Source organism: Bos mutus, chromosome 3 (assembly GCF_027580195.1).
Source record: "Bos mutus isolate GX-2022 chromosome 3, NWIPB_WYAK_1.1, whole genome shotgun sequence".
Classification (NCBI taxonomy): Eukaryota; Metazoa; Chordata; class Mammalia; order Artiodactyla; family Bovidae; genus Bos; species Bos mutus.
In genome coordinates, this window is record NC_091619.1 from 15,952,206 (window position 1) to 15,979,480 (window position 27,275).

The 27,275-nt window shown below is 46.5% G+C and overlaps 1 protein-coding gene across 1 annotated transcript; it reads left to right on the plus strand.

Annotated features, from left to right (window-relative positions):
• The first annotated feature begins 16,572 nt into the window (after positions 1 to 16,572).
• Positions 16,573 to 26,422, plus strand: THEM5 (thioesterase superfamily member 5). Its single transcript, XM_005894975.3, has 6 exons — positions 16,573 to 16,695; positions 19,564 to 19,765; positions 20,993 to 21,131; positions 25,324 to 25,434; positions 25,875 to 25,999; positions 26,318 to 26,422. The coding sequence occupies exons 1-6, from the start codon at positions 16,573 to 16,575 to the stop codon at positions 26,362 to 26,364; spliced, it is 747 nt and encodes a 248-aa protein (XP_005895037.2). The 3' UTR covers positions 26,365 to 26,422.
• Positions 26,423 to 27,275: the final 853 nt, after the last annotated feature.

A 27,275-nucleotide genomic window follows, 5' to 3' on the forward strand; every position in this document is an offset into this window, starting at 1 on the left:
GGAGGCCTGGCTTGTGCTGGGATTCATGGGGTCGCAAAGAGTTGGACACGACTGAGCGACTGAACTGAACTGAATTATCTTCCAATTTAAAATAAAAGACTGAAAAAAAAATAAAATTTAATTTTAAAAAAGAGAGACTCTAACAGGACTTATTGTTAATTGCAATGTTTTTTAATTTTATTAATATTATTATTATTTTCAGTCTGGAGCTGCAGTGTGCAGGCTTCTCTCCAGCTGTGGCCCGTGGGCTCACTACTTGTGGCACATGGGCTTGGTTGCCCCACAGCATGTGGGATCTTAGTTCCCTGACCAGGAATCTAACCCAAATCCCCCACACTGGAAGGCAGATTCTTAACCACTGGACCTCCAGGGAAGTCCTCCACTGCAGTATTTTTCAAACTGCCAAAAGGAAGAAAACCAAGTGCCCATCAGCAGATAAATGGGTAAACAAAATCCATAAAACATAATATTATTCAGGCATAAAAAGAAGGAAATTCTGACACATGCTACAACATGAATGAATCTTGAAAATACGCCAGACACTAGAGGACAAATATTATATGATTCCACTTGTATGAGTTATCTAGAGTAGGCAAATTCATAGAGACAGAAAACAGATTAGAGTTTAAAAGAGGGCTGGAGAGAGTGAGGAATAGGGAGTTATTGTTTAATAGGTACAGACTTTCTGTTTGAGACGATTAAAACATTTTGGAAATAGTGGTGATAGTTACACAATATTGTGGATGTAATTAATGCCATGAGTTGTACACTTGAAAGTGATTAAAAAGGCTAGTTTATGTTATATATATATAATACATATACCACAACTTTTAAAATTTAATATAACATATAGAAAGCATTGAATTATACTTTCCTGTGTGAATTGTATGTTAAATAAATGTTATATCAATAAAGCTGTTTTAAAAAAGAGATAATATTAACAATGCAAGCACATGTCCCCCTCACTATCCCGAAGTATAGCATTCCTATGAAGCCTTTCATAAGCTGAAATAAGGTAAAGGGAAGAAACAGTTTCCTAAGGACACGTCTTGCTGGTAAGTTGAGACAAAGCACAGATGCTCACAGACACGATTCAAAGGTGTGGCGGCTTGATGCTAAGGTGCTGAAGACGCTGAAATTCCCTGGGAAGGAGTTGATGGTGCCACTCGGGGTGTCTCGGGGTACCTGCCGCCTCTAAAAGGCTCACTGCAAAACAAATGAGGAATGCTATTTTTGCTTTTCGACTTTTTTCATAAAAGCAAAAGTCCTCTTCAGATTTCTTTCAGTTAGTGAAAACAGAAACAGGTACTTTTATAAAATCAAAGTTGAGTAAAGCAAATTTTTCAAAAGCAAACAAAACAGCAGAGCCATCCCTCATTACCAGGAGTCCTTTGTCAGTCACATTACAAGACTGAAACAATGACTGATGTATTTGGTTTCGTTGATCTCATTTAAAATACTATTACATTAAGCTGTTTATAGTAAAAGCAAAAATATGATTTGTATTGACACCAAATAAATTATTTTAATTGTTTAAAAATTAAGTGGGCTGGAAAATGTATCAATTTTGTGTTTGTGCTGTGTTTATTTTGCAAATCTTCTTTAACTTATTGCTCAGAGGAAATCAAAATTGCCGAAGCAAGAGGCTGAAGTTTTCGTTTCCTTCTACTCCTTCTCAGCAGGTTCTTCCTAGGCTACAGTCATTCTCAATAGCAGAACATTTTCAAACTCATTCAACTTATCTTTGACCCTCAAAAGCCTTTCAGTACAATGATCTGAATCTTACCAAATTGCCTAATAATCAGACAAAGTGATAAGAAACCAGAAAGTTTTCCCACTCATTTCTTAATCTCAAAATCTTAATAAAACTACCTAACCTTTTTCCCTGAAGGAAAAGTATTGTGAAATAGATACAAACTGTTCTTTTTTTTTTTTTTTTCCTATAACACCTTTACGCAACACTATTTGGTCTGTTATGTAAACAGGACGGAGGTTAGCAAATTTTATCCAAAAGAACCAGAGGGTAAATATTTTAGGCTCCTTGGTCATACAATCTGTCACAGACATCGTAGTTCCAAAGCAGTTACTGATAATAAAAGTAGCCTCCCTTATCCATAGGGGATACTTTCAAAGACCCCCGATAGATTCCTGAAACCTCAGATATTGCTGAACCCTATATATACTACGTTTCCTCCTCTACATATATACTGGTGATAAAGTTGGGGCTTCCCTGGTAGATGAGCTGGTAAAGAATCCACCTGCAACACAGGAAACCCAGTTCGATTCCTGGGTCAGGAAGATTGCTTACATAGGCTATCCGTTCCAGTATTCTTGCCTGGAGAATTTCATGGACAGAGGAGCCTGGCAGGCTACAGTCCCCCAGGTCGCAGAGTTGGACATGACTGAGCAACCTTCACTCACTTCATTATGATAAAGTTTAATTTATAAATTAGGCACAGTAAGAGAACAATAATAACTAACAATAAAATAGAACAACTATAACAATATACTGCAATAGTTATGTGAATGTGATAGCCCTCTCTCACAATAGCTTATTGTACAAACTTAATGCCTTTTCCTTCTTAAAAAGCACGTCCCTTGCACTCTGGCCATAACTTTCACAGTCTGAGGTGCAACAGCAAACTAGCACAAAGTTCTTTGTCCTTTTTCACAACTTCATGACAGAAGATGAAGTTCTTCATGGATAGAAGATTCATCCTTACCATCCTTCTTAGCAACCTCAGCATAGGATTTTTTTTCTTTGCTTTTTCAGTTGAGAACTTTCACCTTTTCACTTAAAGGAGACACTGTCTCTTTGGGAATTCTCTTGGACATATTTGAATTGCCAGTATCACTACTCTTGTGCTCTGGGTGCTCAGTCATGCCCAACTATTTGCGACCACGTGGACTATATACAGCCCACCAGCCTCCTCTGTCCATGGGATTCCCTTGTGTTCAAGACTTCATGCCCCTTATCATAATCCTGCTCTATGTGGCTCTCATACTCAAAAACTTGAGGAATCAGAAAATCTCTCCTAACATTCTAAATGATTCCCTTTTAACTTCTCCCAACTCTGAGAGGGGAACCAAGCTTTCCCCACTTCTGAAAGTTCCTGTACTCCTCCAGATTCTTCTGATCAAACTAAGAACTCCAGCTCCCCAGAGGAACAATCCCTGCAGGGACAACATTTTATCAGCCAGTCTGCCCCTGTTACCAGGGTCAATTTGAGCACTGCTGCTACTGCTGCTAAGTTGCTTCAGTCGTGTCCAACCCTGTGCGACCCCATAGACAGCAGCCCACCAGGCTCCCCCATCCATGGGATTCTCCAGGCAAGAACACTGGAGTGGGTTGCCATTTCCCTCTCCAATGCAAGAGAGTGAAAAGCGAAAGTGAAGTCGTTCAGTCGTGTCCGACTCTTGGCCACCCCATGGACTGTAGCCCACCAGGCTCCTCCGTCCATGGGATTTGAGCACTATTTAGTCTATATTTTAGCTATGAAACTATGACTACAGAAAGGAAATATGATTTATTTTTACAGGATGACCACAATATTCTTTAGATTCCAGAGGAAACTGGTTAAAATAAAACTTTGCCTTGAAATTGCAAAACTGGTCCTCTTTGCATGTGCAATCAGAAAAAGCTACTTTTGTTACTGTTCTTGTTTTGTTCTGGCATTGGCCACACAGCATGTGGGACCGTTGTTTCCTGACCAGGGACTGAACCTGTGCCCTCTGCACTGGAAGTGTGAAGTCTTAACCACTGGACCACCTGTGAGGTCCCAGACGAAGCTAGCTTTTGACATACTTTTTCAGAATTCTGACGCTGAAAGTACAAAAATATGCCTAGGAAAAAAGCTTGAAGTTAACTCTTACATGTCCTTGAGATACAAACATAGCCCACTTTGCCTGAGATTTCAGCCTTTGGTTGTTTGGTGAAACCTCAAGTCAAGGAGGCGGTGGGGGGTAGGGGAGAGAGGAAAAGAGACATTTTAAATTTCAACTAGAAATCTATGATATCTCTCTCTGTCTGTATTTATGTGTGTCTTAGTATGTGTCTTTGCCTTTGAATAATATTGCTGAGGTTAATTTGTAAATAAGCTCTATTCAATTGGCTTCAAAGAAAAGTAAGCACTCACAAATCAAGCAATTCTAAATACAATGGAGAAACTGAAGATGCTTGGACTTGTTAGACACATGCTTTGTATTACACTGAGAAAAGAAATTGTGCCTTGGGAAAATGCATGTTTATTGAGGTTATGGAATATGAAAAATATTCTATATTCTATAGAATATGAAAAATAGAATATCAAAAATTGCCAATATGACAAATAGTTCATAATTGCTTTTATATTGGTTTTCACTAGAAATTAAGGTTTTTTTTAAGGGTTAAAAATTATAATATGTAATCAAAGCCACTGAAGTGACAAGGGAAGCATTTCAGAGTGTAAAGCAGGTAAGATATAAGTGTAAAGCAGGTGAGAGATGATATAAAGACTGGAGATACCTTGTTGAAGGAAATGAGAATAATTTTGTTCTAGAGCCAACTGTATATGGATGGGAAAAAAATAGGACAAGTTAATATAGATCCAGAAAGTGATAAAGGGTTTGTACAAAAGGAGCATTGGGAAAAGAATTTTGTATGTGGTCAGGACTTTCTAAGATTAATCAGGACTAGATTGAATTTAATTAGGTAAATAAATTTTGTAATTAATAGTACCAGACTTAAACTTGGCTTTCTGTCTGTTAAGAGAACAAAGTGTTCTTGGGATGCTGCTTTTGATAGCAGGCTGCATGAATTTCTTTGCCTTTAAGTAATTTATGCTTGCTTTAAATTTTTTTGTTATTTTGGTTATCTGGTAAATAAAAAAAGACTGTCTCCTGATATGTACAGGAATCTTAAAATATTTTTGAAAACCTCTAAAAAAAGGTTCTCTCTAAAAGAGAGAAATCCACCTAGACAAAATCTGATGGCAGGCCTTTGACATGGCTTTATTGCCTTTAGAAATTTAGTCTGAAACTCCTTCTGAGGAATTATACCAGAATCAGCATAGAAGAGCCTATGCAGTCAATAGACCAAACTTATTTTAAAAACAAAGTAGCCTTGGCTGTGTTTGGTTAAAAAAAAAAAAAAAGTGGGATAATTTTAGGAAAAAAAATGTTTTACTGAATATTAAATTCTAGTTTAATATTCATATTAATTAAAGTCTGTGTTAGTAAGACTCACTTCTTGATAGTTCCTTGCTGTTATGTTATACTGTTACAAGATTTAATTAAATTATTAAAGGAACATTCCAAGTTTGTTTCTAAAGCCTAACTTTTGGGGTAAGATCAGATACTCCATGATCTACAACCAGGAGATTAACACTGGGGTGTGATCATTTAAATGGGAAGGAACATTCAAGACTATACCAAGGATAACTAATCTAGTAACACTAGAAAATTGGGACAAATGCATTATGGACAATGCCAGTGTACACAATTTCCCTTAAAGATAAGGACTAGCATGAAACAGGCTAAGCCAGACAAACGGGATATACTAGGCTGCGCCTAATGAAAGATCTTAAAGTCATACTTATGACCTCACTAATACTGCTGGCTATATTATTTCTTTTTTGGGCCTGTTTTACACAATTATTATTTCTTACATTACCAAATATGTGACTGAGCCTCTAATAAAATGATGGTCTATAGTTCCACACAAAATCAATGATTGTAATAGTATAACCATAGATACAGGAAGAAGCAACAAGAGGGAATATTTTCTTGGACCTTAAGAGACTAATAAGACAGGTGGTCCAGAGATTTCTGGGTACTGCTAACAAGTCCTAGTCCAATAATAGCATATCAAGTGGCCCCTTGGCAAAATCTTCATCACACATGGGAATGAGCATTCCTAGCACCATGGGGTAAAATGAACATAAAATGCATCACCCAAACCACGGTCAAATTTATGGCCATGACAGAACCCTGCTGACTGAAAACTAGCACTTGCCATCTGCTTCTGCAAAGGTTAAATCAGGAATGGCTGCAGTTGCTAACCTTCAACATCCCCCGGACGGAATTCAGAGTAGAGATCAGGAATGAGACACTCTGTACTCTGCAAAACACTGACAGAGCAAGCCTTCAGATAGATAGTTTTAGGTAAGGATTTTTATGAGCCCAAATTCTTGCATCTTCTCATACCCAGAGAAATACTAAAATTATTAACAGTGACAACTGCTTTGGTTTATGTATTAATACCACATCAAAGGTTAAAACCTACTTGGATGAAACTAAACAATTGGCTACGAGTCTCTTCAAAGTGCCGGGTCTAGATTGGGATTCAGGCTTCTGGACTATTGTTCAGATACAGCCATAGATGTCGGTTGTTTTTTGTCTGCCCATCATCCCTTCCTCCCTTGGCTTCTGGTAAAGGAACTGTGTGACTTAGCAGACAGTCCTTCTGGGTTACATGTGACTCTACGGGGGAGGGGACCAATCACACCTCTGGCACTGGGGCAGGCACTTGACCAGCCTCAGTCACCTGTATGTACACTGTATAGATATGTTTATGAGTGTGCATGCATGTGTGAGTGTGCATGTGGGGGGGGCCATGCCTAGTATGTTTGAGCGTATGCATGTTCCTCTGTGTGTATGTGTTGGCATGCCTCTGCAGGCACTAAAGAGCCAGGTAACTCTGGTATGTAGTTCCCAGAGATGGGGGTGGGGAGCAAAGCACAGGGATTCATGGTGTCTGGGAGCCAGGCCAACCTAGCCTAGCAGAGGGCGCTGTGAAGGAAGCAAGTCTTTCTCTGCACCGAGGAACTCTACACCAAAACTGTTACAACACTGTTCTTTGCTGACGGGGCCACCCAGGCACAGTGGTCATGCCGGGTGTCCACTGCCCAGTACCCACCTGTGGATAAGAGAGGAGGCCACATCTCAAGCTGCCAACGAAGGGCCAGGAACTATCGCAGCAGGAAGGAAGGGACCTCCCAATGGGCTCTTTGTCTTAATGGACAGAACCTAGGGCAGAACTGCCTAGACCACCTGACTTCAAAGATGGAATCCATGGTCAGGCCAGTTTAATATGAAACTTAATCTTTTTACAGCATTCAAAGAATGGAGTGCAAGTGTTTCCCCTCAGCCCCCCAGAAGTATGAAGATAGAACCAGATCAGCCCCCAGGAAAGGAAGAACCAGTTTTTTTAGATGCTAACAATTCTGGCAGAGAACTCCGAGAAAAGAGGGAAGAATTCAGACAAAGAAGACAAAGAATTCAGAAGACCTGCCAACTAGGTCTGAGGACTAACTAGGAATAGGGGAGGTGGAGAAGGTGGCTATGGTGGAGAGGGTGGATAAGGGATAGTGGGTGGCAGGGGAAACTGCCCAACAAACGTGAGGCCTCCTAGTTTGGGAAGCACCAAGGTTGGGGGCGGAGGTGGGAGAGTCTTGGCAGAGGCTTCCCTGTGAGGGACAGTGTTCAAGACCTCCTCTGGGAGCCACTCAGGAACCAAAGCACCCCTGCCCCCAAGGCATGTCAGTAGTTCATCCTGGGGACTGAAAAGGACTTGCCCTCATGACACTCACCCCACCCTCACTCCTTCATGACTGAGCAGCTGGAACAATACCCACCAGGGCCAAAGGACATGATTCCATAACCATATGATCATTCTGTGTGGACACACTCCAACCTAAGGATGCCCGTGGCCCTGAGGGCAGGAGTCCTGGGCACCTAGCAGCTGTTGGTTACGCCACCATCGCCTATATTCTGAGGGCCCATGAACTTGGCCCCTGAGTCAGTTCAACAGTTAGTGAAACCCTGTTTCAGAGTTTTCAGGGGAGAAAGGGCTCAGGTATCCCGGGAATGGGTGTTAGACATTTAACATACTTTTTAAGAGGAATGTGATCTTACTTTGTGCCCAAAGCTGGGAAAGCAGATGTGACTGTCCATTGGTTTTGAAAGAACCACCGCTCAAGAAACTTTCTGGGTTTGGGAAAGAGGGTATCCCAGGTGCTGGCCTGGCCATGCCTCTGAGCCCACCCTGAGCATGAGCACACCATGCACACACACACTTTCAGGATTTGTCACTTTCTGAGCTTAGCAGTCCTGCCTCTCTCTGCCTTTTCGCATTTCACAGTCCCAGCTGAGCAGCAAGGGGGAGCACTCACATTTCTGGGAGGATCTTAGGTTCCCCTCCACTGGCCTATACTCTTCGGGACCCCCTCCTTCAGCCCAGGGGCCACACCAGGCAGCAGCGCTTGGAGCCAGGGCCTGCCGATCAGCTCACCTGGACACCAGGTCCCCTGCCACAGCCCTGCCTTACCGGTGTTATTCTTCTACCAGGAGGACATCCCACCAGCCCACCGCCCTGGTTCCCTCTGGACAGAGGACTTAGCAACCACTGCTTTTACCTCCACCCAGGGCCCCAGGCTTGGGAAAACAGGCTTTTCTCCTGTCTCGGCCAGTCTGAAGCTGACCTTCCCTGCAACACTTTGCACCCAGAGCAAAAAGCAAGAACCTTAGAAACTGGATAAAGCAAAATCCTGAAGCAGCATAGAGCCAAATGACTCATCAGTTTCAACATATGACAGTTATTTTCCTCTCCAAAGGGCCCACCGTGGGCACCCAGAGTATAAAATGAATCTCAGGAAGGCCCCTCTGAGAGGAAGCCAGGTAAAGATAACTGATCTAGTAATACTCAGAGAGAAGAAAGCTGGAATAGACAAACAAGAAACTTCTGGAAGACCGAAGTAAGAAAGGCTCAGGAGTGAGCTTAGAATCAGATGGCATAATCAGCAGCCTGCAGGCCAAGTCCAATCAGAGATGTCAAGTCTGGCTCATGCAAATTTTTTTAAGATTTATTTATTTTTAATTGAAGGATAATTTGCTTTACAATATTGTGTTGGTTTCTGCTATACATCAGTATGAATCAGCCATAGGTGTACATATGTCCCCTCCTCTTGAGCCTCCCTCCCACCTCCCACCCCATCCCACCCCTATAGATTGTCACAGTGGCTCCTGAAAAATTTTTATACATTAGTTGCAATATTATAAGGTTTAATATAATAAAAGTCTGGATTTGCAGAATTCCCTGGTGGCACAGCGGGCAAGAATTCGCCTGCCAGTGCCGGGGATATGGGTTCGATCCCTGGCCTGGGAAGATTCCTCGTGCTGCAGAGCAGCTAAGCCCATGTGGCACAACTACTGAGCCCACGTTCTAGAGCCCGAGAGCCACGACGACTGAATCTGTGTGCTGCGACTACTGAAGCCCACACACCTACAGCCTGTGCTCGGCAGCAAGAGAAGCCGCCACGAGGAGAAGTCTGTGCACCACAGCGAAGAGTAGCCCCCACTGGCCGCAAACAGAGAAAGCCTGAGCAAAGCAACGAAGACCCAGGGCAGCCAAAACATTAATTTTCTAAAAACTACTTAACAGGTCTGGATCTGTGCTGGCTTTTTGGGAAAATGCAAAAAGCTGGCAACTGGGCCTGGGTTCTATTATGGCAACCTTTGAATGGAACATGGACAGGGCAGCCCCTTCTAGGGTTCCTTGAGTTTGCCCATCACTTTTTGCTGTGCACAATGGTTCCTGCCCAGCCTGCCCCGCTGAGGCTTAACTCATGAGAAGGTCAAGAAACCAACATCTCTGAAGGCAGGGCCAGCCTGGGAAGGAGTCTGGAAATTAACCATGAACTTGATAGGGAGAGGTGCAGCCTTCCAGGAGGTGCCCTGTGTGAGCCTACAAGGCCAAATCTTCAGGAGGGATTTGAGTTTGCACTGGACGATATAGCAGTGGCATCTAGGAAGGCTATTAGGGAAGTTCTTTCCTCATCTAGAAAGGCTAACAGGGGGTTATCTCAGACAGAACCCTTCCAAAGTGCTGGGAATCCCCCATCCTGGCAGGGAGCCGCCAGCCCTGCTGGCTATCAGGAGAGGTCCACAGCCTGTCCCGAATGATCTGAGAAGGCTTCCAGTGCCCCTCAAGATGAGGAAGACTTTGTAAGATTTCTAGAAATGTTATAATTTTCCTCTTAAATATCTTGAAACAACACAAAAATCTTTAACAAACAAACAAATAAAAAAAAACATGTCCTGTGAACTTGCTTGCCAGGCAGCAAGGAAGGAAGGCAGGCTGGGGAAATGAAGTACTATTGCCTCTTGGTCTTTTGAGGGAAGGGAACTGGAAAAGAGGCGAGTGGTTGCAGGTTTACATTTGGGAGGACCAAGGGCCAAGAAGGGATCTGATTAACCTACCTGTGTTGCTTCACCCCAAGCCAAAGAAATTTCTGGTTCAGTGGTGTGCTGGAGCCAGTGCTTACCAGCTTCCAAGAACTGATTGAGCACACCTTTTCCCAACTTCATAGTCAGGGTCAGTGGCCTCATACTGGTAGCTTGCGATCAGCCACCATAGGAATATTTACACATGACATGGCCCCAGAAGCATAGCCTGGGCCTGACCTGACACGTGGTACACAGGAGAACCAACTGTGGTACGCCAGTAAGCGGAAAGGGATCAACAACTCCTAGCAGAGAGTGTGTGAAAGTGTTAGTTGCTCAGTCATGTCTGACTCTTAGCAACCCATGGACTGTAGCCCACCAGGCTCCTCTGTCCATGGGATGCTCCAGGCAAGAACACTGGAGTAGGTAGCCATTCCCTCTCCATGGGATCTTTCCTACCCAGGGATTGAACCTGGGTCTCCTGCATTGCAGGCAGATTCTTTACCATCTGAGTCACCAGGGGAGCCCCCTAGCAGGGAGTTCAGTTCAGTCACTCAGTTGTGTCTGACTCTTTGAGACCCCATAGACTGCAGCACACCAGGCTTCCCTATCCATCACTAACTCCCAGAGCCTGCTCAAATTCATGTCCATCGAGTCGGTGACGCCATCCAACCATCTCATCCTCTGTCGTCCCCTTCTCCTCCCACCTTCAATCTTTCCCAGCATCAGGGTCTTTTCTAATGAGCCAGCTCTTCACATCAGGTGGCCAAAGTATTGGAGCTTCAGCTTCAGCATCAGTCGTTCCAATGAATATTCAGGACTGATTTCCTTTAGGATGGACTGGTTAGATCTCCTTGCAGTCCAAGGGACTCTCAAGAGTCTTCTCCAACACCACAGTTCAAAAGCATCAATTCTTTGGCCCTCAGCTTTCTTTATGGTTCAACTCTTATATCTATACATGATTACTGGAAAAACCATAGCCTTGACTAGATGGACCTTTGCTGGCAAAGTAATGTCTCTGCTTTTTAATATGCTATCTAGGTTCGTCATAGCTTTTGTTCCAAGGAGCAGGCATCTTTTAATTTCATGCCTGCAGTCACCATCTGCAGTGATTTTGGAGCCCAAGAAAATAAAGTCTGTCATGGTTTCCATTGTTTCCCCATCTATTTTCCATGAAGTGATGGGACCGGATGCCATGATCTTAGTTTTTTGAATGTTGAGGTTTAAGCCAGCTTTTTTACTCTACTTTTTCACTTTCATCAAGATGCTCTTCAGTTCCTTTTTGCTTACTGCCATAACGGTGGTGTCATCTGCATATCTGAGGTTACTGATATTGTGAGATGAATGCAATTGTGTGGTAGTTTGAACATTTTTTGGCAATGCCTTTCTTTGGGATTGGAGTGAAAACTGACCTTTTCCAGGCCTGTGGCCACTGCTGAGTTTTCCAAATGGGAGGGGAACTCTAATTGGTAGTATTTGCTGGTTTATTTATACAACAGAAGCTGCTGCTAAGCTGCTGCTAAGTCGCTTCAGTCGTGTCCGTCTCTGTGCGACCCCATCGACGGCAGCCCACCAGGCTCCCCCGTCCCTGGGATTCTCCAGGCAAGAATACTGGAGTGGGTCACCATTCCCTTCTCCAATGCATGAAAGTGAAAAGTGAAAGTGAAGTCGCTCAGTCGTGTCTGACTCTTAGTGACCCCACAGACTGCAGCCCACCAGGCTCCTCCGTCCGTGGGATTTTCCAGGCAAGAGTACTGGAGAGGGGTGCCATTGCCTTCTCCACAACAGAAGCTAGCAAATGCTAATTATAGTTTTCCTCCCTGCTATGCTGTTCCTAGTCACTCAGTCGTGTCCAACTCTTTGCAACCCCATTGACTGTAGCCTGCTAGGCTCCGCTGTCCATGGGATTCTCCAGGCAAGAATACTGGAGTGGGTCGCCATTCCCTTCTCCAGGGGATCTTCACAACCCAGGGATCGAACCCAGGTCTCCCACATTGCAGGCAGATTCTTTACTGGCTGAGCCACCAGGGAAGCCCAAGAATACTGGAGTGGGTAGCCATTCCTTCTCCAGAGGAACTTCGAAACCCAGGGATCAAACTGGGGTCTCCTGTATTGCAGGCAGATTCTTTATCAGCTGAGCTACCCAGCAAGCCCCTCTCCTCCCTGCTGCTGCTGCTGCTAAGTCACTTCAGTTGTGTCCGACTCTGTGCGACCCCATAGACGGAAGCCCACCAGGCCCCCCTGTCCCTGGGATTCTCCAGGCAAGAACACTGGAGTGGATTGCCATTTCCTTCTCCAATGCATGAAAGTGAAAAGTGAAAGTGAAGACGCTCAGTCATATCCGACTTTTATCGACCCCATGGACTGCAGCCTACCAGGCTCCTCCGTCCATGGGATTTTCCAGGCAAAAGTACTGGAGTGGGGTGCCATTGCCTTCTCCGCTCCTCCCTGCTAAGAGGTGTTAATCCCTTACCACTTACTAGCACACCACAGCTGGTTCTTCTGTGCAAAGGTCAGGCCTCCTCTATGCTTCTGGGGACATGTCATATCTCAGTCAGAAAAGCCACCAAACTCAACATTCCCCTACAGGATTCCAAACAGGAAATGCAGGAGGCAGACAGCAAGCTAAATAAGAATCCAACAGGAGTTCTGAATTATGCTGAACCTTCACTGACTTCCCTCTGTTTTCTAATTGCTTATCCTGAGACTCCAGGTCTGGAGAAAAGCGTTTTCTCTGCACTGAATGTTCTTTGTTCTCTGAGCTGAGTTCACCAGAAGAAGGGCTGTAGCCAGCCCCACGTTCAAGGCACTAACCAAGCACCTTTCCACCTCGCTGGATAGCTGACTTCCCAGCCCACGTGTGGGAAGTGCTCTGTGTAGCAGAAAGAATCCACAAGATGTATGAAATAGTGGGAAAGGAGTTCAAAGAGAGGAGAAGAGTGCTTTCTCCACAATCTTAATTTTTCTCTTCCTACATGGCCTTGGACAACAACATCCTCCATCCTACATGAGCCATCAGAATTCAACACCTCATGTACAATTTTGCCATCACCATAGATATTCTCCTCAGATATCTTTCTTTCTAGTTACTCTCCATCTGTCATACCCTTGATCTCATTATATCTTCTCTTAAATATCACAGCCATTGCCAGATCTTCATTTTTTAAAAAAATTTTCTCTCTCCTCCCTCTCAGCCGGGAAATGAAGTCTAAGCATCTCAACCACTGTCCTTCAAATTCCCTGTATTCCCCTGGACCACACTGTCTAGATGAACCTTGGAAATGATCAATTCACAGAAAATAAAACTTACACAAGAAAGAAAATGGAACTATAGCATATGGCAAGGCTGAGAAGAAAATTTACATAATCATAGTGATGTCAGGTTTTGAAAGTTAATTTAATCAAAAGCTGCAGAACAACTAAAGTAGGAGGGTGCTTATAGGAAGAATTTCCTGTGTTTTCCCTTTGCTCACACACACACACTCCCCTTGCTCTCACACACACACTCTAATGTCCGATGTGTGGGGTTTTCCTCCTCACCAAGCAATTCTCTATGACACCAGATGGATGCTCCATAATTTAAATCTGACACTAACCAAAGTTAGCACAGACCCCACGGGTTAAAGGCTTAGTCCCACAAGACTGTGCCCCACCTCAAATGCCGGTCACCACGTTACTCACAACTTCTGTCCGACTTGGCTACAAATCAGATCTTCCCATGACCACTCCTCTCCTTAGATTTGATCATTGGCTAGAACAGTTTATCAAATTCAGAAACAGTTTTACATTTATTGGCTTATGATTTATTAAAGGGTATTATGAAAGATATAGATGAACAGATGAAGAGATATGTAGAGCGAGATTTGGAAGGATCCTGCAAAGAGTCAGACACAGCTGAGCAACTGAACTGAACTGATCATAGAAGTTGGAGTGTGCCTACCTGCAAGCTCTCCAAACCCTACACTTCTGGGGTTTTTATGGAGGCTTCTCAACTGGTAAAGAATCCACCTGCAATGAGGGAGACCTGGGTTCGATCCCTGGGTTGGGAAGATCCCATGGAGAAGGGAATAGCTACCCACTCCAGTATTCTGGCCTGGAGAATTCCATGGGCTGTATAGTCTATGGGGCCACAAAGAGTCAGATGCGACTGAGCAACTTTCACTTTCATCACATAAGGATGATGAATCATAAACTCAGTCTCCAACCTCCTCCCCTTCCTGAAAGATGGGAGGTGAGACTGAAAATTCCAAGCTTCTAACCAAGGCTTCATCTTTCCAGTAACCAGCCCCCATCCTGAGGCTCTCTGGAGCCCACTCAGAGTCACCTCATCAAAACAAAAGATTCTCCTATCACCCAGGAAATTTCAAGGGATTTAGGAGCTCTGTGTCAGGAACCAGACAGTGAACCCAGGCAATGAAACAAGGATTTCCTTTCCTAGATTCAGCTACTGATTCTTCTTGGGACGACAGCCCCTGCCTTCTTCTCCCAGGGCAACATTCCTGGGATCAGCTCCCAGCATCCAACACTGCCCCCGCAACTCCCATGAATCCTTCTCCTCCCTGCTCCCTTTTCCTCTGACTCCTCTTCAGTCTGTCTATGTTTGTTTTTTTTTTTTTTTTTTAAGTATTTATTTGGTTCCTCCAGGTCTTAGTTGCAGCATGTGGGATCTGGTTCCCTGACAAGGGATTGAACCCAGTCCCCCTGCATCGGGAGCATGGAGTCCTAGCCATGGGACACCAGGGAAGTCCCCCATCTACCCTTTCTAAGATTCTTCTTTTCTCTCCTGTCTCCTGCTCAAGTCTCATATTCCAAATCAAGTATTGCACATACTTGCAAAGCTGCTGGCAGCTTTGATGGAACTTTGTTGGCAAAGTAATGTCCCTGCTTTTCAGTATGCTGTCTAGGTTGGTCGTTTTTCCAGTAGTCATGTATGGATGTGAGAGTTGGACCATAAAGAAAGCCAAGTGCTGAAGAATTGATGTTTTTGAACTGTGGTTTTGGAGAAGACTCATGAGAGTCCCTTGGACTGCAGGGAGATCAAACCAGGCAATCCTGAAGGAAATCAACGTGAATATTCATTGGAAGGACTGATGCTGAAGCTGAAATTCCAATATTTTGACCACCTGATGCAAAGAACTGACTCATTGGAAAAGACCCAGATGCGGGGAAAGATTGAAGGTGGGAGGAGAAGGGGACGACAGAGGATAAAATGGTTGGATGGAATCATTGACTCAATGAACATGAGTTTGAATAAGCTCTGGGAATTGGTGATGGACAGGGAAGCTTGGCGTGCTGCAGTCCATGGGGGTCTCAAAGAGTCAGACACGACTGAGCAACTGAACTGAACTGAACTGAACATAGAGGCTGGCAGACGGAATGAAGGAATGTTCAGGATCGCCGAGGCCTGGGGCAAGGCAAAGGGCACACAGGAATGAAGATGCCCTATTGCCAGATCTTTCCACTTATCTGGAGGTCTGAGGCCTTCTGCTCTCTATGAAACTCCTTGTTTTTAAATATTGGCAACTGGTTCAAATACTTATGATTAGACCCAGAGACTGAATCAATCAAAAAACTGAGTTCCCCCAGTCCTTGAAGAAGTTTCATTCCAAACCTTGACAAGAGTAAGGAAAATACTTATATTCTAGTCTTCTAGGGCAGCTAACTACAGAAGGTGGGATAAAATCTTTAAATTTCCATGTTTATTCTGGTGAATTAAATTCCGGGACTTTTAGTTGAAAATTGGCAGTTTTAATTCAGTAGAAAAAATACCACCACCAAAAAGAGTTCGCACCCTTGCAGACTGAGCACCTCTTCCCCACCCCACTCAAAGCTGGCTCTTTCCTAGACTTGTTTTTGACAAAACCTGTGCTGCCCTGCTCCCCATCTCACTCCCAAAACTGTCTGCTGCCAAAACTCCACCAACATACACAGATTCTCCATCAACAACCTCCAATCAAGGATCAGACCTCCCTTTCCTTTCTGGGAGTATTATTGGGTTCTTCCCAGAAAAGCTCCAGGGCAACTCTCTGAAGTTTCATATACACTACACTATTTTCATTAAGTACTCTTTTGCTCCTCAGTTCAAATATTTCTGAACTGAGACCAGTCCTGCTCTGCATTCATGCCCAAGCAGCACCTGCCTCTCCCCAAGGGCTGGATGGGGCTCTGCACCAGCTAGAAGCCCCAAGCATCTGTGGGTGTTGCATCAAATGAGCTCAGCCTTGCCTAGTCATCTGTGGTGGAAGCTTGTTAATAAAAGCCTGAGACAGGAGAGAGGCTTGTCTGAGAGGCAGTTGCACCGACAGCACCAAGAAGCAGCTGGAGAGCATTCACTGGCCTCGCTGCTACAGCCCTGCAGCTCAGCGTTCAGTCATGCTACGGAGAGGCTTCCAGGTGGCAGTGATACTTGGTCACCATGGAACTCTTCCTGGTGCCACCCACCTCCTGCCCAGATTCAACCCTGCCTCAGCCTTCGGATCCTCCACGGAGTCCCTGGTGAGTGAGTTCTCAGTTCAACCAAATGCACAGCCCTTCTGGAGCCCAAAGATATAGCTGTTGTTCTTGTTGTTGTTGTTGTTGTTCCGTCGCTAAGCCGTGATTCTTTGTAACCCCATGGACTGTAGCCTGCCAGACTCCTCTGTCTATGGGACTCTTCAGGCAAGAAAACTGGAGCAAGCTGCCATTTCCTTCTCCAAGGATCCTCCCGACCCAAGAATCAAACTCAAATCTTCTTCATTGCAGGTGGACTCTTTGCCATCTGAGCCACCATGGGGACCAACCCAAATCTCCTCTTCCTAGATCATGGCCAGGGCAGGTGAGCAGCTTGTTGGGAGCTATTTGATTTGGCAAAGGAAACCAAGTAGCCCAGCTCCCAAACTAAGACCACCAGGTCACTTTTCTCCTGATCTGAATCTTGTGTGGCCACCCATCACTTTCCTCCTCGGGCTCAGACTGTTGGGACATCCGCACGTGACGGATGCTGTGTGTGGCCTTAGCAAACAGCTAGTCTGTTGCCCATGGCTGCAGTTGGTGCATGAGCATGTGGTGCCACAGAGGACTCCTCTTCATCCCATAGAAGGTACCACACCACTGCAGGTGCCCAAAACATGTTTCAGAAGAGCCCCCACTCCCCACTTCCCCGTTGTTACTCACTTCAGGGTGAGGACAGCTGTGGACAGAGCTGAAGTAGCCCCTGAGGTGAGTAATGATGGTCCTCACCTGTGGTCCCTCTCCCGCCCCCCCACCCACCCCCTGAGGTAGACAGTTGCTCAGAATGAGCTCTGAGCTTCCCAGGTGGCATTATTGGTAAAGAATCCACCTGCCATGCAGGAGACAAAAAAGACACAGGTTCGATCCCTGGGTTAGGAAGATCCCCTGGAGGAAGGCACAGCAACCCACCCCAGTATTCTTGCCTGGAGAATTCCATGGACAGAGGAGCCTGGCGGGCTGTGGTCCATGGTGTCGCAAAGAGTCGACACAACTGAAGCAACTTAGCACACACAGAAAGAGCTCTAGGCCAACCATCAGCTCACATGCTCATAAGTTTGGCAACCTTAGCCATATTTCCTCAGTTTTCCCATCTGTACAGTGGGACTAATACTAGCCATTCTCAGCCTCAAAGAACAGCTCCAGGTGGTTTTCATTTTTGTTCTTGTTTGGCTGCATTGGGTGTTAGTTGCAGCACATGGGATCTTCTTTGCGACACACAGGATCTTTCATTCTGGCACTCCAACTCTCTAGTTGTGGCACAGGCTCAGTATTGCAGCACACAGGCTTAGTTGCTCCTCAGCATGTGGGAATTTAATTCCCTGACCAGGGATTGAACCTTCAACCCCTCCATTGCAAGGTGGATTCTTAATCACTGAACCAGCAGGGAAGTCCCTTCTCAGGTTTTAAAACAGGGCAATTATACTGCACCATCAAAGAGCTGCTGCCTCTAATTGTCAGCCCCAATGCCTTTCCTTCCCTTCCTTTGCACATTAGTGTCCCCTAGCCTGATAGCTCAGTTGGTAAAGAATCCACCTGCAATGCAGATCAGATCAGATCAGTCACTCAGTCGTGTCTGACTCTTTGCGACCCCATGAATCGCAGCACAAGCCAGGCCTCCCTGTCCATCACCAACTCCCGGAGTTCACCCAGATTCACATCCATCGAGTAAGTTATGCCATCCAACCATCTCATCCTCTGTCGTCCCCTTCTCCTCCTGCCCCCAATCCCTCCCAGCATCAGAGTCTTTTCCAATGAGTCAACTCTTCGCATGAGGTGGCCTAAGTACTGGAGTTTCAGCTTTAGCATCATTCCTTCCAAAGAACACCCAGGGCCGATCTCCTTCAGAATGGACTGGTTGGATCTCCTTGCAGTCCAAGGGACTCTCAAGAGTCTTCTCCAACACCACAGTTCAAAAGCATCAATTCTTCAGCACTCAGCCTTCTTCACAGTCCATCTCTCACATCCATACATGACCACAGGAAAAACCATAGCCTTGACTAGACGGACCTTTGTTGGCAAAGTAATGTCTCTGCTTTTGAATATGCTATCTAGGTTGGTCATAACTTTCCTTCCAAGGAGTAAGCATCTTTTAATTTCATGGCTGCAATCACCATCTGCAGTGATTTTGGAGCCCCCAAAAATAAAGTCTGACACTGTTTCCACTGTTTCCCCATCTATTTCCCATGAACTGATGGGACCAGATGCCATGATCTTCGTTTTCTGAATGTTGAGCTTTAAGCCAACTTTTTCACTCTCCACTTTCACTTTCATCAAGAGGCTTTTGGGTTCCTCTTCACTTTCTGCCATAAAGGTGGTGTCAGATATGCAGAACATATCTGAGGTTATTGATATTTCTCCTGGCTATCTTGATTCCAGCTTGTGTTTCTTCCAGTCCAGCGTTTCTCATGATGTACTCTGCATATAAGTTAAATAAACAGGGTGACAATGCAGGAGACCCAGGTTCAATTCCTAGGTTGGGAAGATCCACTGGAGAAGGGATAGGCTACCCACTCCAGTATTCGTGGGCTTCCCTTGTGACTCAGCTCGTAAAGAATCCGCCTACAATGTGGGAGACCTGAGTTTGATCCCTGAGTTGGGAAGATCCCCTGGAGAAGGGAAAGGTTACCCATTCTGGCTTGGAGAATTCCATGGACATGGGGTCACAAAGAGTCAGATGTGACTGAGTGGTTTTCACTTTTTCCCTTGCCTGATCACTCTCAGGAGTCCCCAGGGGCCATTTCCCTCAACACTGACAGAAGGGATTGAGAAGCCCAAGAACCCAGGAGCTGGGTTACATTACGTACAGGTACCGCAGCCCAAACCACAGCCCACCTTCCAGAAAGCCATCTAGTCTCCCCAATCTTTCCTGCCCAGGTCTCAAGATTCTGTCAGGAGATGACAAAGGGTAAGAATTATGCCCTTCCCAATGCCAGCTGGGGTCCAGACATGCTGAGCCTGTATCATGAATTTCTGGAGAAGACCAAGACCAGTGGCTGGGTCAGAGTGCCTTCCTTCAGATCCAACAGAGACCACATCCAGGGGTTCAAGCTCCCACTAGACTTATCAGCTAACTCAGGTAAGGCCTGGCCTAAGAGCAGCCCTTGGCAGGCACATGCCCCAGCCCACTGGAATCAGTTCAGCCAGCCCCTTTTCCCAAGGCCAGAGACTTTTGGGGAGGAAATTCACAAGCTCTCTGCCAGTTCTCAGCCAGAAGTTCTTTCTGACAAGTCCACCTCTCACGATGCAGCCCCAGGCACATGGATGAGGAAAGCGTCCTCTCAGCCCCTGCCCCCTCCTCCCCTCCTCCTGGGGGATGAGAGCACCCTAGTAACCACCTGTGCTCTCAGCCCAGAGTGCACCCACCGGAGAACCGCTGCCTCAGCCCTCCACCCATCTCCCTTCTCACCAGGGATGCTTGCCTTACTGTCAAGCCTTATCCCAAGTCCTCCTCCCCACCCCACAAAGGTCTGAGGATTCCCCCTTGCCCACTGCAGACCTTCCACACCATCCCTGTTCTGCTAGGCCCAGAGACTCCTGAAACACCCACAGGTCAGAGCAATAGAGCTTTCCACTTTGATCTCTCTGCATGTGCATGGACTTGGACGGGTTAACATGTCTCTCTCACTCACATAGGTGTTCTTCAAACCAAGTGCCGACTGGATGGTCCATTCAGTTTATGGAAAAAACAAAGTTGCATCAAAAAATTTTGAAGACTTTGGTTTTCATCCAAGAAGGATATGGTTCTTATAGTTGCCTTGAGGGGGAAAAAAAAGCAGTCAGAACTTTGGGGGATTCATATCCACTTATTTTTCTGTTCCGTATTTTTATTTTGAACTACATGTGAATTAAATGCCTTACATTTTAATTTTCAATGTTTCAGTTCAGCTCAGCTCAGTCGCTCAGTCGTGTCCGACTCTTTGCGACCCCATGAATCGCAGCACGCCAGGCCTCCCTGTCCATCACCATCTCAGTGTTTAAGGTCTCTTAAAGTCTGACTTGTCTCTGACCCTACATCTACTCTCAGCCAGGGAACTTCGTGAGTGTTTCTTCCTCAAGATTCAGGGCTCCCAGAGGACAGGGCTGTGTCCCCTCAGACCGAAGACCTTGAGGACAGGTCGGAGCCTCACTCTCCAGTTGAAAACTCCCCAAGAGCAGAGCCCACATGTCCTCTGGTTCTCTCCTCAATGGTGTGCCAGAGGCCAGCTCCATCTTTGCTGCTGAATGACTGACCCTGCCTCCTGACTGGCCCCTCTGCCCTCACACACTCCCTCCTTCAGCTGTGTCACTGCCCATCTCTCCCCAGACAAGAGTGACTGGCGCCTCTTCACCAGGTGTATTGAGAGGGAAGGACAAGGCTACGAGTATGTCATCTTTTTCCAACCATCCGAGAAGAAGTCCATCTGTCTTTTCCAGCCGGGCCCCTACCTGGAGGGAGTCCCAGGGTAAGATAACGGGCTAACCCAGGGAGGACATCTTTGGCTGCTTCCTGGGCTTGGCCAAGGGGGTGCATTGGGCTCGGCCAGCCTCTGGGCTCTGTACCTCTGTCTAGGGAGATGGGTGGAGAGTGGGAGGCACTGGGCTTCAGTCTCGCAGTGTCAGATGTGGAAGGATATTCTGTCATCTGGTTCAGTCCCCATTGGGCAGATAAGAGACAGTCTCCTTATTCCAGGCCTGGGAATTTTTCAGTAAGAAGGGGCCTTAGAAGCCACTCTGAGAGGAGTGTAGTGGACTCAGAAGATGACAAGGTCTGGAGTTAAGGGCCAGGCTTCCAGTCCTGCTCTGCCACTGCTTGTATGAAGACCCCAAGCAAGCAATTTAACCTCTGTCTCCTGGCCTTCAGTCTCCCGGAAAAGACAATGGCAACCCACTCCAGTATTCTTGCCTGGAAAATCCCATGGACAGAGGAGCCTGGTGGGCTACAGTCCATGGGGCTCTACAAAGAGTTGGACACAACTGAAATGACTTAGCATGCATGCACTTCAGTCTTGTTACCTAAATCTTGGGGCAGTAATATCTACCTCCCAGAACAGCTAAGAGAAATGAAGGGCCTCGGTTTATGGACTCATATGTATGGTTTATGTACTCATAAACCATAAAGCACAATACAGCTATCAGGCTATCTCTCCAAACTTCACCTTTGCCCAGTGGGCAAACTGAGACGCACAGAGGTAAGTGATCTTGCCCAAGGTAGCACAGGCAGTTAAGGTCAGATCCAGGACTCTAACCCAGGAGGCGGGACTCCAAATCCATCGCTTCTTCTGTACTCCACTGCCTCCAAACCAGGAAGAGACCCAGGAAAGAACTCACACTGGACGTAAATACATTCACGCTGGACATAAATACACATTCAGACAGGCCCTGAGCCTCTTGCTTAAGGACACTGGGTCACCAGGTCCACATTTGTCTGCTTTCTTGATCCCTGTTCCTGCTTTAGACAGTCACTGAAGGCTAACTGTGGAGTCAGAATCCTTGCAAGGGAGAGGAGAGAGGGGAGGGAAGGAGAAACGTAAGGGTCCCAAGACCTGAGACAGACTGAGTTGCAGTTAAACAGAATTCAAAGAGATTATTAGATGTCAGCACCTCTGCAGGCCACGGATTCTGACTGCATCCCTTTCGTCACCTTGGCCATCCTGAAGGTATCTTCCATGGGGACTTCCACATGAGTGCGTGCAGACACTGGGGGACTAGGTCAGAGCTCTACCCAGGCCACGGGTCCCCTCCCTTATGAAGAGGAAAACCCCCCAAAGGGGCAGGGATAGGGTGGAATGTGGCCTTTTATTTAGGGGCTCATGGAGGTGGGGCTGGAAAGGCAGAAGAGGACCCCTTGACACTGAGGCTAGAAGATTGAAGGGATCCAAGATGGGGTCAGCACTGAATTAGAAACACCCAGGTCAGTCTATCTCCCTGTGTAAGGAAAAATCTTGTACTTCCTGCTGTCTTTCTTTCCTGTGAGCCTCTTTCACTCTCACACAAAACACTTCACTTCTGACACTTCAGTCACCAAATGGCTGGAAGCTCTCCCAATACCAGGAAATTCTCTGTGACACCAACTGGGTGGGGAGCCTACGATAGAACTCCATTTTGACACTGTCTACCTGGAGATAGTGTCAGACCCCCCCAGGTTAAAGGCTCAGTCCCACAAGACTGCTTCCACCCTTCTTTAGATGCCGATTGCTAGTGTAGGTGCACAGGTTACCCACAATTTCTGATCTGGCAGTAACTGATGGTTCCCAGTACACTTTACTCTGGTTGGATGAATTTACTAGAACCATTCACAGAACTCAAAGAAACACTTACTTATGTTTACCAGTTTATTAAAGATATTGTAAAGGATGAACAAGCTTCCTTAGTAGCTCAGTCAGTAAAGAATCTGCCTGAAGTCCAAGAGACCCAGGTTCAATCCCTGGGTGGGGAAGATCCCCTGGAGAAGGAAATGGCAATCCACTCCAGTATACTTGCCTGGAAAATCCTGTGGACAGAGGAGCCTAGCGGGCTACAGTCCATGGGGGTCACAGTCAGACACAACTGAGCAACTAAACCACCACCAAAGGATGAACATCCAGATGGAAGAAGTCTGTAAGAGAAGGTCTGGGAACACATCGTGAGTTCAAGAGCTTCTGTCCTTGTGGAGTTGTGGTGCATCATCTTCCTAGTGTGGATGTGTTCGCCACCCCATACTAACTGGAATTCTTATGAAGGCTTCAACACATAGGTATGATCCATCATTAACTTCACTTTCAGCCCTTCTCCCTTCTCAACAGAACTAGAGGTTGTGGTGGCAGGACTGAAAATTCCAAGCTTCTAAATGGCAACCCACTCCAGTATTCTTGCCTAGAGAATCCTGTGGACAGAGGGGCCTGGGGGCTGCTGTCCATAGGATCGCACAGAGTCGGACACAACTGAAGTGACTTAGCATGCATGCATGCATTGGAGAAGGAAATGGCAACCCACTTCAGTATTCTTTCCTGGAGAATCCCAGGGACAGAGGAGCCTCATGGGCTGCCGTCTATGGGGTCGCACAGAGTTGGACACAACTGAAGCGACTTAGCAGTAACAACAGCAATCATGGCTTGGTCTTTCTGGTAAAGAGCCCTCAACCAGGAGCTCACACAGAGTCACCTTGTTAGAACAAGAGACATTCCTATCACACAGGAAATTATGAGGGTTTCAGGAGCTCTGTGCCAGGACCCAGGGGCAGAGACCAAGATCCCCTGGAGAAGGCATAGGCTACCTATTCCAGTATTCCTGGGCTTCCCTTAAAAGAATCTGCCTGCAAAGCAGTAGACCTGGGTTCAATCCCTGGGTTGGGAAGATCCCCTGGAGGAGGGCACGGCAACTCACTCAGTATTCTTGCCTGGAGAATCCCCATGAACAGAGGAGCCTGGTGGGCTACAGTCCATGGGGTCGCAAAGAGTCTGGCACAACTAAGCAACTAAGCACAGCATATATACATATTCTCTTATCTTACAAGTACCCGTCCAGCCCCAAGGCAATGAGGCAGGGTAGAATAACTGACCAAGAGCTACCCTGGAGCATCTTCACACTTGCCACTGGGTCCTGGGCCCTGAACAAAGAGGGAAGGGCAGGCGTACTGTTCTTTGGCTACGACTCTTCCCCTATTTCAAGCCATGTGGGAAGGGAACTGCCTAGAGGCGTATGTAAAGTTTTATAAACATTACCTCATTTGATTTGATGGGACACAAATTATTTTTATTCACAACTCACAGTGAGAAAACTAAGACTCAGAAAGGTTTAGCAACTTGCACAAGATCAAACAGGTAGTGAAGGTGGAGCAAGGAGTCAAACCAGGCGGGTGTGGTTGCATGGCCCCCAGTACTTTCCACCAAAGGGAGCAGAAGCAGGGGTGTGGGAAGCTGGCTGGTGGCAGGCACAGCAGGGCAACCCGTGATAGCACAGCAGGGAAGCTGACCTGGTCTGTGGAGAATCGGGGTCACACTGTTGAAAGTCAGAAACTGGAATCTCTTTCGAGTTGTCTGCTTTCTAAAACTCGGTGCCTCTCTATTTTCCCCAACTTAACCAGCAATGGAGCTTTGGCATGAAGAAAGTCAGGTTACACAAGTGAGAACAAGAATTTGCACCCTCTAAATAAAGCAAGTGTTTGCAGCATCTGCTGAAGCTGGCTCTCAGCTTTCCACAGGCAGTGCCGCTCGGGAGTCCATCTTGTCATCACTGAATAGATCCTAGGTCAAGTTTCATGGTTACCCATCTTGAAAATGTGGGCTCAACACTGGCCAGAGTGACTGGTGAGGTGAGAGCTGCCCAAGGTCAGCTTAGAGACTAAAGCCCAAAAGTTCAGGGATTTTTCCATCCCCTGAAGGAGTGCACTTTTCCAAACTACAGTAATAGCTACCAGCAATTAGGTGATGAATCAAAAAAAGGCTTCTTCCATTCATTCTATCAGAAAAACGTTTTTTTCCTGGTGAAATACAATAATGGTATCAGTGGTTGCTAACACAGGCTGTAGTAACATGGAAGAAAAACCAGCTGATTTTGACTGGTTTGATCAGACAGGATCCAGATCCATTTCCTTTCCTTTCCTGGGGAAAGATGGAAGTGGGGGAGGCGGGGGTGGTGGTTTCTGTCTCTGGCCTTACTCCCTGCCCCTTCCCCCAGGTTTGTCCACGGAGGGTCCCTGGCAGCCTTGATAGATGAGACCTTTTCTAAAACTGCTTACCTGTCTGGAGAGGGGCTATTAACAGTAAATTTCAACATCAGGTTCAAAAAGTAAGTATGGGGTACTTCCCTGGCAGTCAAGTGGTTAATACACCTCACTTCCAATGCAGAGGGTGTGGGTTCAATCCCTGGTCAGAGAACTAAGACCCCACGTGCTACACGGTGTGGCCAAAAAATTAAACAAACAAACAAAAAATCAGATCATTTTTTTTAAAGTAAGTACAGATCTTTGGGGTGTGGGCCATTGAGGGGGCAGTTGGGGTGCAGAAGACCTGTCATGCTCCTTCCCCAGCCACACAGTCCCTTGGTCCCCTGGCCAGATCAGAACTTCTGCCATGCAACTCTGGTTGCTGGCAGATGGGCCCTGAGCCGGGAGCCATTTAAGTCCTTGAGACAAGGTAAGATGAAGAGAAGTTTGGGGGAGGACAGAGAGTTGAGGGGCAGGGCCCAGGGGCTTACATGAGCGGGGGCTAAGCCACCTCCTCTCCCAGCTTGATTCCCCTGGGCTCTCTGGCTGTGCTGAACGTCAACGTGGAAAAGATCGAGGATCAGAAGATGTACCTGTCCTGTGTCACCCAGAGCAGAGATCAGCAGACAGTTTACGCTAAAGCCTCAGGTAAAGAGGACCTCAGCCCCGGCCCCTGGCCCTGTTCTGCTGGCGCTATGCCCGGAACAAACGGAAGGGGGAATGCTAAGGATCCAATCACAAGGTGGGCTCCAACTTTTTAGAGTGGGATTGGGACCTGCTGTACACACAGGCAAAGTGAGGAAAAACCTAATTAGAACTTTTTTTTCCTGTATATGAGTGGCCCAGCGTGTCGCACAAAGACAGGACCCAGGTACTGAGTAACTGGGTACCAAAGCTGTGAGCACCCCATCAGCTCCTGCCATCCGTGCCCTGGCCCCTGCCATTTGGCTCACCCTTCTCTTGCAGGCACTTTCCTCCAGATGCACCTGGAAAAGGATTCATCTCGACAATAGACACAGTGCCTTCAGGAGAGCCTAGCAACGACCACCTTGCCTACCAGGGACCCACCGCAGAGCAGGGAGGGGTGCTCAAGAAGTAATGGGTGAAGTGAAGGGGGATGCTTTCCTTGCATAAATAAAGTCTCACAGCCCTGTTCTCAGTCCAAGATGCTCCTATAGTTGAAACTCAAGATTCTCCCGGGGCCTCCCACATACCCACTTTCCCATTCAGCACCAAGGGAAGCAGTGTACTGAGGCCTGCCAGGCGCTGGGTGAGGTGCCAGGCTCACCGTGATGAAAGACAAGGCCCTTGGTCTCAGCATGCACGGCGCAGGGCGGGGAGCAGAGCACCCCCGTCTGCTCCTCCCACCCCGAGGCCCTGGTTATGACACAAAGGAAGGAGAGATCAACTTTCCTCTAGGAAAGCAATCAGAGGTTTTCTAGAGGAAGCTGTGCTTGAACTGAGTCTCAAAAGTTAAGTGATGTCCACCAGGCAGGCAGGGAAGAGGAGGATATTCTGAACAGGGGGCTAGTCCAGGCAAAGGTACAGTGACTTTGGAGAACAGCAAGGTGCTGAGTGGGCAGGAGTTTAGGGAAAGAGAAGGGGGCAGGGCAGGTGCAGGCCATGGAAGGTGCCTTAAACCGAGCAGTGGACCTTGAACTTTGTCTTATAGGAAACAGGGATCCTTTAAAGGGTTTGGGCTGGAGGATGGCATAAAGTTTTGTTTTTTGGAAAGATGACTCTGGTGACAATAAGAGGTCAGCAAGACTGAAGGTGGGAGCACTGGTTAGGAGATCCCTGTGGGGCTCCAAACAAGAGATAGTAAGGACCTAACATGGTTCAAAGCAATGAAGATGAAATATGAAAATATTGCAAAGAGTACAGTTTCTGGCTTGATGGTTCCAGGCAGCATCACTGGGCATAC